We start from the raw sequence: 15934 nt of genomic DNA, 5'->3' as shown, positions 1-15934 counted from the left end.
TATTTATCTCAGTTAACATCTTATGCAAGTGTTGCTCACGTCCTAATAATGCTCAAAAAGTAGGCTTGTTTAAAGCACGCGTCAATTTGTTCTATATACAACACCATTCCTGTATCAAGCCCCCGGGGGGTGGGGGGGTACTGCCATGTATGGGCTTTATTATTGTGTGCCGCTGTGAGGGGTATGGTTTTCAAGCAGTTTACTGTAGGATAGGGTATATCAATCAGAGCGTTTGGGTCTAGAATAGGGTATCATTTTTGAGGAAACTGATCAGTTGGTTGAAGATTCTATCTTGGCTAGACTGTGCTAGTGACCTCAGTAGTTTCTGGAAAACAGCTACTCTTGGATAGGGGGCATTTGGGGAGTTTACTTTAGTATAGGGTAGCAAAATTCAGCTGAACTAGCTCTGGTATAGATTAAGGGTTCCAGAGTCCCAGCGGCACATCGCCACCCAGAAATTCCTAAAGTACTCCCCCCCCTAACCCCCGGGATCAGGCCACATACCGTTGTCATAATGTACCATCGTGACAGTGGTTCTGCATGAAACATCCCAAGGAAACTTTTGATACAGTGGATGGATTCCTTTGGACTAAACAACTGGCGGGATATTCCTGAAATATGACTGATTGTTGGCGCTGTAGAAGACGCGCTGTGGGCGATCCTGATAACTATTATGTAACGTTTCACGGTGTAACCTTTCAAATAATGAATGGCCTCATGTGTTACTGTTTAATTGCAACAGGTCTGCAACAGATAATTCCTTTGTTTAGTTTCAGATACAAATTTAGAACCCTTGGCAACAGATCTGTAATCCAATTTAAGTGGTGCCTGGACTGATAGAGTAGCGGTGGACTCTACCTGAGAATGTTACAATTTTAACAGTGTCATTAGAGTCACATTGTGTTCGTTGCCAGGGTGCTTTTGGATTGCCGTGAAATATTCAGCGTCGGTAACACAGCACAAAATGTTTCTTACTGTATTTTGAGACAAACTTAGTATTCTCAGGACCACTTGTGTATTTGGTTCACGGCATTTATAATCATCTCAGTGTACGGACAATAGAATCATTTAGTCGAGAAAAAATTGGTCACGTTTTACAAGTAAAACGTGACTTGAGGGAGTATTATATAAGACAGGTCTTACGTAAGACGCAAACTTCCCGTTTTTTTAAAATGGCTCATCATTTCGTCTTTAACAAGACCATAGCGTGACCTGGCTGAGCAGCCCGTAATCATGGGATACTAATCTCGCCCCGGAGTTCTCTCCAACTCGTCGAGACACGCCTTCGGAAACCCCTTAGAAATCAGTGCCCCTCGCTGTATAAGACGCAAGCCTCTACTTATGCGTGGCCATGTTGGATTGTTGTGGCTACTAGCAATTAGCAACTGTACGAAAACGAGCCCGGGACAGGAAATTTATGCCAGCTACTCGCGTCTTATGTAAGACAAACTTGTGAAACTGGCACAGTTCGTTATTTAAGAAGCGTCCTATGAGAGATACTTCTTATTTCTCCTCGCATAAATGGCCCTAAATGACTCTTCAACCTGTGTAGGAAACCCCAAAGCTGTTACCTTTCAGGTGAAACTGGTATTAAAGAAGAAACATCTCAGTTTGCACAGAGACTTTTTCGCTCATTAACGTTACATGCAGCTTTAATTGTTAAGATTCCACGATGTTTCTATTTTTTTAAAAACCGATGAGAAATTAATATAAAACCTATCGGTTTGTGGATAAGATAGCTGTAACACCAATGCAAATCGTTCGTGTTCTTTTTGTGGGGTCTCCGGTAATACGCGTCGGATGCCGTCTGCGAATCGGACTCCCTGGCGAGTTTTGTATCTAAAACAAGGTGATGAAATGCTTCTTGATTTTTTCTTTGATGACCCTGACGAAAGCTTCGGGTACGCAAAGTAAAGTAATAACAACTTTCCGATGGCACGTGAATTTGAACTGAATTAGTTATTTAACTTATTACTACTTTCAGTCGTACATTTCACAGCTGTGCAAGTGGTCCATTCCTGGGGGGTACTCCTGGGAATTCGTGGTGGGGTTGTGTCGCCCGGTTCTCCAAATCCTGACCCTATTTCAGACCAAAAAATTGTCAATTCCCACAACCGTTTTCAGACCTGGCGTAAACAGAAATTGTGTTATCATTACTTAGATTAGAGCGCCAACAAAAAATTTCTTAAAACTCATTTAGCATATTCGACGCTCTCTTTCTTATTCGTTTGGAATTGAAACGACAAATACGTTCATGTACTCTCGTGTTCCCTCAAAAACTATACCCGAATTCAGACCAAAATAGGCAAAGTCTATACCCGTTGTCAGACCAAACTGGCAGCAAAAATCATATAATTACCCTTGGGGGCGGCACAGACCTATAAGGCAAATATAAGGGAGTACCCCCGGGGGATCCAGTCCACGTAATGTTTGTTAATTTATAGAACTTTTGAACCGATATCACTTTTTGAGGCAAATAACCCTGACTTAAATCAGTGAAAAATGTCATCTTTTTAATATAATAAGTTAAAGAGGTTCGCACCTATATAACACCTAAAAAGTATAAATGAAACAGTTTCGGGAAACCTTAAAAAAGGGTAACACTCAGGGAAAACAGTAAATTCAAATCTGGGAACCATAGTTTCAGGGTTTTCTTGTAGTTCTTAAAATTGATAACAAAAATAACACCAAAATATTTCACAGAACTGGGTGTACATGCAGATATTGTACCAGTCTGATAAAGCCCTGTAAGACTGCTCTGTGGAGCGTGTTTTTAATTGAGAGAGCAAGTCAAGCAAACATTTTGGAAAACAATCACCAAAACGCTGTTACAACCAAACAGAGTGATATTGTGCACCCATAATACTTCGTAGATGAGTTTCTGAGCTGCCAAATTAATATCGTTTGATCCTTCACTTACAGGAGAAAAGTATGAAAAGCAAAAATGAGCCGATTCTGTAATTGCTTCTGCGCCAAAGGGGCCAACTTTCTACTCACAAATGAGGAGTATATTTATCTTTTGGTGGTTCAAAACACTCAATTTATGGGCGATTAATTGCTTTTCAAAGTTTATACAATACTTGTCGAACAGCAGACGTCTGCTCTCCGCAGGTTGTTTTATCTATTAAAATGATTTATTTAATTTTACGGCTATACGGTGATATCCAAGAGAGAATAGATCATTCTCTCTTGGTGATATCGGATTGATCCGGAGGACAGTTTCCAGTTCTTTGTTTATATTTTTACCTTCTCATAAGACTACCTTCTTTTAGGCCGCTCGAGATTTGTCGAATTGACGTGACTCTTTCAAACTATCACAATGTAATCAATCCTTATCATCTTGATATGTCTTCAAATAAACCTTAGATCACCCATTCGATTAGATACTTTGTTGAGGTCGTACATATATTTTCAGAATGTGAGTGTGAATTCATCCGGTACGGCATAAAAATAGTTCCAAAGGTAACCCGGCCGCTTCTTCTGTTCATCCGGCTGCTGGATTCCGGAACTTTCTTTTATCATCTGGCAATGCATGCAGTTATAAATGCCCGGCCCCGGGCGACAATACGTGTAAAACTTCTTTCGCATGTTGTAACATTTTAGTTAGTCAGTCTGTGTTTTTAAATTATGAGTCACATTATCTACCTTAAACTTTGGACCTAGTCTGTGAATCTTACAATTGAGAACAGAATTTGAAACTAACAATTGTGCAAATCTTTTTTACATGTTTAAATATTTCAGTCAGTCTGTGCTGTTGTTTCAAATTTTGAGTCATGTGATCTACTTTAAACTTTGGACCTTCTGTAAATGTTACAACTGAGAACAGAATTTGGAACTATTAACGATTCAAACTTGGCCTGCTTGGCCTGTACAAGTTCAATGAATATGGCGCTGACATAAACACGCTTCCAGGCATATATAGTGATGTTGAATGCCTCATTGTAAAGTTTAAGGTCGGTGCTGGTTCTCTTTAAAAGCAAGACAAGATAACCCTACTTATGTTAAAATAGCATATTAGCTGCTTCGGATCGGTCTAACTTACGTTTACGGGCCAGTCTAGTTGAAAACAACACTGTGACGTATCCAGCAACTTGGAACGTGAGAAACGCGCCTTCGGGTAGTGAGGCGGGGAGTGACACATAATAGACCATAATAGATGCCTTTTATGACCTTGTTGACAACTTCGGGTGTATTTGATGAGTTGCAATGAATTATAATGCATCACTATTCTATAACGGCACGTGAGGTTGAACTGACAAAGTTTACAATTTAACTTAGCGTCGTTCTTTCCACCAATTTTCAAACTTGTCGTTAACATAGGCCCGCATAGTGTGCAGACATTTTCCCAAAAATCTGGCACGACGCGAGAAATGTTATATACATAGTTGTACTCCTTTCCGAGTTTATTTTGCAACTATCTTGTGACGGGTGCACATGAAAGGTGTTTGCGTGGGCAGAATTATAGTAGAGTCGTATTTCTGGGTTACGAATAGTGTAAATATAAAAAAACGTTAGCAGACGCTCACGCGAAGGAGCTTCAAAAAAATTGTTTAGATGCTTTCTCGACTATTCAACTTCCTCATTTAACTCAGTCAACGTTTCTAGAGAATCCATTTATTAGCGATCACTGCATGAATTTCCGTCCACTGCATAAACAAGTCTACTTGCGATAACTTTCTATAATGGAGGTTGTAAACGCATGCATAAAAAGATTGAGAGCAGCCTAGCAATAAAAGGTTTAGACTGAACAGAACTCGTTGAACTTTTAATAAGACATTTCAACACGTATAAATGAGCAAGGTGTATTGTTTGTTTCCTGGTGTAGCGAGAGAGGGTTTAGAATTAAAAAACAGATATTATTGCTGCCATAAACAAAGAAAAATAAAGGAAAGGTACACAAATACTGTATCGGCCTGGTTCAATCTTCTAGGGGACAGATTAGAGCATGCAAATACGAGTGGGCAAGTCACGGAAACGTTTCGGAAAAAAATCACGAAAACAAAATCCCCTTCACAGTCTCCAAGGTCTACAACTGCATTTACGTTCATAATAAGTAAGAAACGCTAGTTTCTGATGAGGTCTTAAATTAATTTCTTATTCAGTTGCTGTAGAATATGTAAGATGAACATAAAAAAAATTGGCATGCATTCGCCTTAGTGTGCAAACAGTTTTTGCGGTTGGTTCAAAACACTCACTGTGGTTATAATTGCTTTTCAAGTGCAAACAATACTTGTCAAAGCCTACGCCTCGTTGATTCAAAAATAGATGTTGAATACCTTTAAGTTTGTTGACCTATGTCTACGGTATACTAAGAACACCCTGACCACATTCACGCTAATGATATATACTAAAAAGCATAACTTACCAGACAACCGTTTTGGGCGCCAAAACCAGGCACTACATCTTCCGTATCAATCACTAGCGCAGTGCTCGGCGCAGGTGACATATCATCACTGTTTTTATGAGTTTCATTAGCTTTATTTATCCCTTGCACTCGACCCTTGAGGGCAGCACATACTTACACAGCTCCGAAAATTCCTTTGATATGGTCCGATTTTATTTTCAAGCCTCTAGTTGTTAAAAGGGCAGTGTAATTGAGATATTCCGGTTCAGTTCAAACAAGTGCTGGTAATCATATTTCAGTCTACATTAAGTTTCGTTTACTTTAAAGTAATCTAGCAAAATTGTTACGGAACAGAAATTCTAGGAGCCAGTAAGTTATGTCAGACGTAAGCCAAGTGTTTGACCTAAGCTGTTGGTTTGCGGCTACGTTTTATTTGCAACAGGGCCAAGAATCCGGGCCAAGTAAAAAACTTGAAAGGATCACGAGTCACTCGAAGTCACGGACTAATTCGAGACAGAACCATTTTTGTCAAAGCCATCTATAACTTCCTTCTATGGAAAGGGATTGTCGAAAATATCCTTGAATAGTTGCGGCAGTTTCCAGGTGCTAAAATAGCCGTTGACAAAAGAAAATCTGAACTTGATTTTCAGTGATATTTGCTTTCGTGAAAAAGTTTTGATCGCAGTTTAGAAGTTCAAAGTGTTGCTAAAAACAGATGATGATTTTTTTTGTTTATAGTGAACTAGTATCACATTTTGTTGAAAGGTCTTTTTTTTTGCGTTTCGACTTCCTTTAGCCCCTGTACCATACCTTGTTTATTTACTCGCTGGAAAAAAAACTGTCGTCAGGTACTTTTCTGCATGATGACGATGAAGACTTTCGGTTTTTATTCGTTTGAACCGACATTTCGTGCCATTAGAACTAGGGTAAATTGAAGTAATACAGTTGAGATTTTGTGCTCGAAGTCCTTTTCCCTCTCCTTTTCAATGTTGGCCTCGAAATTGGACTATTCCACCGAAAAACCATTACAAAACAATTGGAAGGGAGAGCGGCAGAACCAGAGCAGTGTCATCCAAGTTGGCTGTCCGTGATTGTAGTTTTGAAATCCCCAAATCATATTTTAGAAATGTAGTCTGTAATAACTTTTCTTTGATTAACGTACTGACCTTCTACACATGAAAACGTTACTATGCAGAGAAGTAAAGATATACTTTTCAACGGCTGCCGTATAATTCGTATTTTGTTGAACGAACACTACTGTCAGGGGTTCTAGCCAGTGAACACTTAGGACTGTCGATCATTTGAAACAATAAACTGAAGCTTTGAAAATAGCTTACTGGAATGACGTTTGCTCCATAGGTATTTCTCTTATATATACAAAAAAAGATACTTTACCTTCGTAATACTCATTCATATACCGTTCTAACCACTCCCGCTCTTTATCATTGTTGTGCTAGTAACAAATCGCTTCGACGTACTTAAAAGATGATAATTGAAATCGATAACGGTAGCTTACACGTGCATCCAGTTAATTTTTTTTATTATATAAGAGATCTTTAGCTGTATTAGTCTTTGTTTTCATGTTTTGGGTTAGACAATCGCTGTACGATTTCCTATGTAAGCGTCTCATTTCTTTGAACCCTGCTAATGAAATGTCATCACTTAAAACCAGGGGTTTGAAAGTGCACAATTTCAAGTCAAACAGACGCCAAATTAAAAAATTAGTATTCCAAACGTTTATCGTAAAACCCTAAGAAATAAGGAGTACCATGCCAACTTCAGCTAAAAAGTTAAAAATGTTAGAGTGACAAATACTCACGCCATACCTCAGTCTAGGAGAGAAAGGGATGAGGTCCAGGGGGTTACTCAACAAGTTTTATACGGGGATGCTCTGCCTCGAGGTCCACCCCCTTAGCCTTTGACAGAAAAACTATAGTACCCCTCAAGAAAGGATGAGCTTATTCTCTCTTGTACCCCTTTAGTATATCGACAAATGGTACGCCTTTCACATACCTACTTTGGAACATTGCATCCATTCAGAAGATAATAATCTTTTAATTGCCTTAAATGCTCCGTCTTTTTAATGAGAAAAAAAATCACAAAACCAGAAAGTTTTCTTGTCTCTTTCAAATTCATAAAATGGGTCTGTTAGCCATTTTTGGTCATTTTACGGATCGAAATGACAGTTTACCTACCCTTTCGTATCCTTCAACTTATGAAATCTCTCATCTTTTATATCAGCTTGAAGCCTCAAAGAGGTACGTCTTTCAAACGTAGCCTCCCCGTATAGGGCAGTATAGGGAGCAACCCCGTCCCCCGGGGTATGGTGTATTTAAGCTGTCGGTTCCGTACCATTATGTATGTTTTTATATGTGACCTGTAACAGCCTCGCGTGTGCATTAGATAACGTTAAGATCAGTTGTGTCTGAACGTCTTTGTCGGGTCTTTTAAGCAATGGCTGTAATTGGCACCTGTTGTCTGCCGAGTTATTGCATCTCAGAACAATACCTAGGGCGCTTGATGTGCCATCGCGACCTCGCTAAAAGCTTCGGTAGTTTTCAAAGAAACAGTTAAGTATCCGCTTCCTTATGGTTGCACGCGAATTTGAACTGTTGCGTTTTGTAACTTTTGCCAGTGTCTGAAAAAGGTATGTCATGCATAGGCCCGCACAGTGTGCAGAGACTATGACGGGTTTAGTTTCACGCGGTTTTGTATTTCATTGATTTTTATTCCTTAAGGCGCTGTTTTAAAATGAGTCATTGCAGGAAATGCATCATGTTTATTAAAAGATCATGCGTAGGTACAACAAAAGTACGGTTTTCCAGTTAATGCGCTCATGACGAAAGAGAATTAGGAGAACAAGATCCGGAACAAGGCTCCCGAAAATCCCGTTGAATTCCCGCTGGACATCCACGAGTTTAACTCAATAACCAAGTGTCAAGAGATTCCAAATCTCGACAAGTTTCCTACACTGCATGGAATGAACTGTTTTAAAGAACAGAACAAATCAGGACGACAGAGCATCACAAAACCCAACGCTGTTCCTTGATAGAGAAATCGTATCAGTGGCTATTTTTTCTACTCTATTTTTAGTAGACAGTTTAGTGCTGATTTTTATATTCAGACGATCAATATGGGATTGACTCTCTCCCACTACCTTACCAACATGTCATCAAAATCCAGTGTTTTAGCAAACACCTCTGTGTTTTTTTTCCATATTTTCTATCCGAATAAGACTCAATTCGGGTAAAAAAAAATGCATACATGTGGTTTAAAGATTTTCACATGTAGAAACGTTGAAAGAGCTTTCGTCAGTAACACTAAAGTGTCTTGATCATTTCGATCAACGTCTTTCACACGCCAAAATACCACCAGAAGACTAGCCAGTAAGATTTTGAAAAAAATTGGAAATGACACCGAGAAAGACAGGAGGGAAAAATACTTTGTAATTAATAATGCCTTTTCCCGATAATGTCTCAAAACCAATTAGCAAAACAATGTGTTGGTTCCAAAATTAGATTTCCTTCAGTCTACAGGAACTGATATTGGTCTTTTTCTCTATTTCAGTATCCACAGTTTTGATAAAAACCCATGAAGGTCAAATTTAAGATAATTTTTACCCCTGCAAACTTTTGAACAATTAAAGATAAATTTAACTATGTAAACGATGTACCCCGTGCTAAAATGCCGCCCGATGAAATGAAGTTTCAATAACCGTGAAACAACTATAACAATTTGCATTTACTTTCCGTCAGATACGCTTCTTAAAATAATTCATTTTAATTTCACAAGACAGTAACCTCGCTTTAATACTGACAATTAACTGACTTTATCCTTTCTACGAATATTTCTAAGTCCCGGCAGAACGAGAGCACTAGCCAACGCTAAAAAACTGCAGCTGCGATTCTAGGGTCTGTACAGTCTTATGCATAAGTCGGCATTATCGGAGATTAACTGGGGCTGTTCTTTGACGAAAGAAATCAGTTTTGTTTGTCGAATGGGAATAATCCTTAGGCTTGTTCCAAAGCCTTCGTTTACCTTTTACATTGCTTTGCCTGCTTCTTGAAAACAGAGCACCAGTATATCTTTTCTGAGAACTGAATATCGCGTGCGAACAATATTTACTTGTAACGGTTTCCTCCACGAGAAATGACCAGAAATAGCAAAGCTTTCCATCTGTAAATGATACAGTTCAGTCATGCAGTTTATTGTATGGTAACGGAAAACGGTTTTGGCACGGTTAAGTTAAATGATATTTAATTGCGCTTCCCTGTGGTGTTATTTAGCTCGTAGATAAAAGATTTTTTCCAGCTTTTTCTGCCTGCAGAGCAAGGAAAGCGTACCTATACATGAACATTAAGTAAGAGGTACTGACAGTGATCCTAAAGATTCTGCTGTCAGGCGCAGTCGCAGCTGCTCTGCTGCAATCTTTTCTCGATCCATTAAAATTTTAATTCTAGGTAGCTCACATTTTCTTCTTGTTTTGATTGTTCATCGTTCAGTAACTAGGAAAAACGTCCAAGTCAAATGAAAGCACAGCTGTTTACGTCAGTACAGCATTGTAGCAGCTGGTGATAAAATGGGATTTAACGTTAGGATTTAAGTTTGAGTTCTCATCGGTCTTCTTTAATTTCATTGGAATGTGGAAGACATATGTAAAAAAAATTGAAATCATGAAGAGGTGGTCAAGAACATCAGCAATTCAATACAATTTAAAAAGTTCATCTGTTCTCCAGAAATGAAATGAATTGTTCTCAAGAAGGTTTATAAATCAAAGTCAATGGTATTTTCTATCGCGAGACGGCGATGATACACGACTGTCTCTTGATGTGGGACAGAGATGTTTTTGTTGTGACTTGGTTTATCTTTGTGGAAGGCGCCGCTAGCCATAATATAAAGTGAGCTAGAAGCACGCGAGAAAGCTACCCTCAAACCAAAAGGCCGACTCGACCCTCTTGTCGATAATCTAACGGCTAAAAGTAATCACACAGTATAGGCTTTTTCGCAGTGTATTGCTGCATCTAGTGCTTCCGAGTGTTCAGTGTAGAAAACTTTTTCTTCGCATGTAGAATTACACGCACCGATTTTTCTTTTAAGAGATGAAATCACAGCAGCGTTTTAAATTGGAAAGCGCTTGTAGTGTTGTGATTACCAAAACGTTTGTACATAACTTGTGCTGCATGGAGTCTGTGGATTCATTGCAAATGACTGAACCTAGGTTGTAAAAAACCTCGATAAAGGAGAGCACCGTTCCTCTTATGCTGTTATAAAATGGAGCCCACAAGCTCAAACTTATGTGCAAATGGCGGATCCAGAGTAAATGATAAACTTGATGAGTCGTTTTTCATGGAAACCATATTGGGCGGCCCAACCCTCATGTCCATAGAGCTCTCACGGTCATGCCCTTTACTAAGCAGTCCCAAGTTTTGACTCTGAACTGAAAGCTTTCAAATTAATTAAAGCTAATGAGGGGTTCTTTAGGTCATCCTGGGTTCTTCAATTTTGTCAAAGCAAACGGACTACTGTAGTAACGTTTTGAATGACTGAAATAGCGAGCAGAAAAACAAAAAATGCAACTCATTAAAGAAACTGTAGTTTATGATCATTGCAGACGATTAAATGCAACCTAATCTAAGAAAATACGGGTGCATTTGACTCCCCATGATCGTCGATACAGTCATCACGGAGCATTCCGGGCGATAAAAATATCTAGTGAATCATAAAATAAACCAGCTAGTCAGAGATAAAACAAATCAGTCCCATTTGTATACTTCCCTGATAACAGTACTTAATGCAGATGGTTGTATAGTTTGTAAAAACACACTGGTATAAAGTAAAGTTGAGTCAGTTAACATACACCTTCATTTCACCCAGTTCCGTACTTAACATTTGTCAGTTGCAATACAGTGATTATAGATCTCGTCAAAATGAGATCAGAGGTGGGGACACTGAGTAAACTTTTTTCTAAATGTATCAGGCCGACGGCAAAATCTCATGAATCGAAAATTATCTTATCGTCTTGAAGTCTTGAGGTCTTATCGCTGACACTGAAAAATGGTAGTCAGAGGAGTTTCAAACTCAGTGTTTATTATGCCGCCTCGACGGAGGTCAGATAGGTTGTAGAAACAAAACAGAGGGGAAACAGGAACCAAACGGAAAATCGGTCCGTTCTTCTTATATCGTTTCAGTTTAAAGTTAGTGGAACAATACACAGAACAACATGTTATTTGTTGGTACTGAGCTGATCTGCGATTACAAAGATTTTTTTACGCAATCCTACTGATTTTTGGTTGCCTAATTCACATAATTGTCGCGGTGTTCTCATCATATGATTGATCATCTTCTTGCAATCGCAATCCGCACAAATTCAAAACTGACCCAAGATGATATAAACTTCGCACCCGAAACAAAGTACAAAAAAAATAAAGTGTTCAAACAACTGATTCGTTTTAATGACAGAGATCGCAAAATAGCTGAGTGGTGTTTGAAGTTTCAGTTTTCCTTTTTTGTATACTCACTGACCTATGCGGGAACATCCATGTCGGGGAAGCAGTGAGATTTAAATCGATCTTGTACATATCACTAAGTTCAAAATTGTTAATCTTAGTGAGATTAACTGAGTAGGTCGTACATCTAACAGGCTTAAATCTCAGCCGGCGCTTTTCCAGTATCCTTCAGTGGACAATGGAGAATGAACTTCTGTAACTACTTTTCAGCATGTTACCGAATATAAGCCCTTCGATAATGATTCAAGCACCAAAACAACTGAAAAAAGCGTGAAAGTTGTCTCGATGTCCGGCACGGTCTAGTCCAGTAACAATAGACGATTGTTGTTTGTTCTTATTTGATAAATATATTTGCTTAATTGAAAAATGTTTTGCTTTTTTTTAGCACTGTCGGGAAATACTGACTGTGGTGAAAGTAATTGTAGCTAGCTAAGTGCTTTTATTGTCTGTTGGCAAAATTGCTTAGCCTTAATTTCGGCTCTCAGTTGGGGATGTGAATGGTTTTTGGTACATCAATAAGTCGAAGAATTTTAAAGGTCCTGATTATTTTAGCAAACATGGAACGACAAGATTGAAATGCTTAGCAATATTTTAACAAGCGAGAACACCACGCGGATTGGGTAAACCGACTTCAAAGGGAAGTTTAGGCTGTCTGCGATTTTGCACAGACGAATTGGATCGCATATTATTACTTAATTAGTATTAACAATGTCGTAACTGCAAACTAGCATTCAAAATAATATGACAGGATTAAAATAGTTACCTTAAAGTTTGCAGTTACATTTGCATGGACTTAATATAAATAAGCCCCATTCGTCCAATTGTAGTTTCAAATCTCGCAAAATATGAATAACACATTAGTTTATTGAGCTATAATAATGTTGCAAAGAAAACTTAGTTAATACTAACCCTGATAAATCGATCGTCTGAGCTGTTGATCTTTCCACTCTCTGTTGAATCTTTCTCGTTGTTCTCCATGGGTTTTTGCGCTCCCATTCGTGATCAGTGTTCAGTTTGTCTGATTCGGTCTGGGGCCGAATGTCAGAATCAAATAATCCAATTGCAGCGATTGCCCTATATTGTTTTGTCAACGTGGAGTCACTCCAAGGTAAAACCAAAAAATTACTCGTGAACTGATATGTTGAGGAACACAAACTAGACCCGAGGTATAGGTCTCTTTCAAAGTAGGTTGAATGACATGCTATGGACATACGTCTTAATTGTGACACGTGTTAGAATACCAATGCATGTGAAATATACTACAGCTGCATGAATGAATCTCTTCGAGACAGATGGGTTCGCCCACACGGAACTGGAATAAAATGCGATGTAAGAAATATTCGTGGGTCACAGCTTTTTAAACGAGCCGTTCTTTCTAGAAAATTTTCAGCCTTTGTTTACTTAAGGGTAACACGTGAAAAAAGACATTTATTTTTCTCCAACACTATCTATATTTTAATGCGGCTTAGTAGCAGTCTTCTAGAAGTTACTAATTTGTTTACTTGTTACAAAGTTACATACTCTCCGAGCGATATAAGATATCATTAATGTTCTAGAAGGTTTAGGTCACTTGAGTCACGCATCTCAATAAAGAAAATATTTTTACTGAATAATCTGATCCTTGGTGCGTTAATCGTTTACATCGCACATTATATAATCAAAAAAGTAATTTTTGTTCTTAAACAAGCTCTCTTCACCCCTGATGAATCAATGTAAGCGCACACTAGCGAATCTTTGCCACACATTAGCGTGACCTGTTTAACACAGCTAGAATATTCTGTGCTCTGTAAAAGAGGCATCTAGAATACTCTACCGTGATACAGCGTTATTGATAAATTCATGGCGAATTTTATGGCTAATAAAATTTAACGCTTTTTCGAGAGACCCCACCAATTGTGTTGTCTTCATGAAAAACTTCATAAAAAATGAAGCGGAAAAATAAAAGCGTCGAAGGTTCCATCCAAAAGCAACTTAACCGCATAACGTCATGAGCTGTTAATGAGCTGTCGTTATATGGGTCCTTATAGATGAAGAGAGCAAAAGTCACTGAAAAGTAACATTTTCATCACAATGAGATATTTAGGGTCTTCAAGAGTTTTCCGGTGTACAGGTCTAATATAAATCAGTCCATTCTGACCTCACTTTTAAACATTGATAAGATATGGAGTTGATAAAAACATCAGAATTTCTTATCTCATATATTGTCCTCGTGTTTTAATCTTACCTTGACCGCGAAAGGGCGAAAATTTGCATGAATGGAAGTGAAAAGAATCAATGCATATAACTACAGCCGCACCGACATTGATGAAGCCGGATGGACTCGGTATCTCCCCTAACAATAAGACTTGTTTTTGAAAACTGTTGCAGTGTTATACCAAAATGACCGGTAATCGCTCACTTCAATTTCCAACGATTAAATACAAAAAGAGGAACCCGCACAGGAAACTTTTAAAGTGATTTAACCGATAAGAAAATTTAGTTATGTTTCTACGGAAACTGTTTCACTGCGTCGGCGAAAAGATTCGATTATGTCCCGACCGCACGAATAATATCCGAACGTCATTCTCGATAGCTATCGGGTCACCTCCTTGACTTTCTTCACAAAAGCCGATGCTTGTGATATTTCTTTTCAGTCAGTGGGCGATCAGATACGATTTGCTTACCACCTTGCATCGATATAGTATTCTCAGAACTCAGGGTGTTTGTTGATACGAGTGAATTAAGATCCATACAGACCCTGCGCCTTGATAAAATATGATCACGATTATTAAAACAGCATTATAAAGGACATTTAATTATAGGCAAATCAAAACTGTAGGCGTATGCCATTTTTTCCAGACCTAATTAATAACTCACTTTCGTTTCTGAGATTATACCTTAATTAACAAAGAATTTTAAGTTACCATGGCCACGCTTAACTCCTACGCTTCCTAAACACGTTTTAATTTGCGGTTAAAGAGTTTTTCTTCCCACAAGCAAATCTTTAATAGATCCTGAGGGGTCCCACTCTCAAATGACGTTGGTTAGTATATTTTATTCAAAGATGCATAACTTCTGTGTTTGATAGCGTGTTAATTTTTACTGCCACGGTACTTGTTTTAAGCTGCTCTCTGAAAGTTCTTAACTCAGTAAAACTCGCAGGTGTCACGGCTTTGATTTACGAGAGCCGTTATCACTGCTTAGATCTAGGCTGTAAAAAAAATGAAGAACCTCGATGGAGAATTGATATAAGTGATATATCAAGACATGTGTCTCTTCGTGAGCACCTACAGACCAGCAAAAAGACCATATAAGGCGTTAAAAAGAGCAGGTGTCTTGTTTACCCTCTTGAGTATGCGCACCGTTTTCATTCATATATTGAAACATTCAAGTCACAGGCCACCCACGCAGCTGGATCTGTGGTAAGAAGCACACACTACCAAAGACGCGGTATGGTATGGTCTGAGTATTGAATAGAGATGCTATCCCATCAAAGTCTTTGTCCACTCCCCTCCCATTTTCATTCAGGCCCATTAATGAAAGGCGGGCAAGTTTCTTAATTGAAAGACACAAATGTAATGGCATAGCGTGCACTATCTCATAATTAAGTTCATGTCTAAAGCACTCGACTAAGCGAACCCCACGCCACATCATCAACGTAAACAGTCAACACTATGTCTCCTACGCTAAACTCACAGTCACTAAAAAGGCCGAATGATGTCAGTTGACCCAATGCAGTATCTCATATTCTGGCGATCTCTTTTCTAGAGATCCAACGTTTACAACTAGCAGGATCTTCGTCCACGGCTTTTGCAGTTAATTTAATCCTTTAGTATCTTATAAGTTCGCGTCAAATGCGCTCTAGAAAGGCCCCCACGCCACACTACATTTTGTAAGTTAACATCATGTTTCTCACGTTAAACTCACACACGTAAAAAGCTAAAGTATGTACGTTGACGCAAGGCACTATCTCATAATAAGTTCATGTCTAAAGCGCCCTAGAGACACCCCCACGCCACACTACATTTTTTGTATAAATCATCTACGCATGTCTTACGTTAAACTCACAGTCACTGAAAAGGCCAAATGATGTCAGTTGACCCAA

The 15934-nt window shown here is 38.7% G+C and overlaps 1 protein-coding gene across 3 annotated transcripts in view; it reads right to left on the bottom strand.

Annotated features, from left to right (window-relative positions):
* Positions 1-13171, bottom strand: part of LOC140942650 (doublesex and mab-3 related transcription factor 3, truncated-like) — a 42350-nt gene extending 29179 nt beyond the window's left edge. Inside the window, exon 1 of one of the 3 annotated variants that reach the window (XM_073391585.1) lies at positions 12760-13171. In XM_073391585.1, the coding sequence (XP_073247686.1) occupies positions 12760-12846 (87 nt within the window). In that variant the 5' untranslated portion in view covers positions 12847-13171. Of the gene's footprint in view, positions 1-4042; positions 4118-6739; positions 6813-12759 lie in introns of those variants that run through there. The other 2 variants (XM_073391590.1, XM_073391594.1) reach the window with 2 other exon arrangements.
* Positions 13172-15934: the final 2763 nt, after the last annotated feature.

The sequence above is a fragment of the Porites lutea genome, chromosome 7, assembly GCF_958299795.1.
Source record: "Porites lutea chromosome 7, jaPorLute2.1, whole genome shotgun sequence".
NCBI lineage: Eukaryota > Metazoa > Cnidaria > Anthozoa > Scleractinia > Poritidae > Porites > Porites lutea.
The sequence above is the reverse complement of the archived record's forward strand: the minus strand, read 5'-3'. Positions and strand labels throughout refer to the sequence as shown.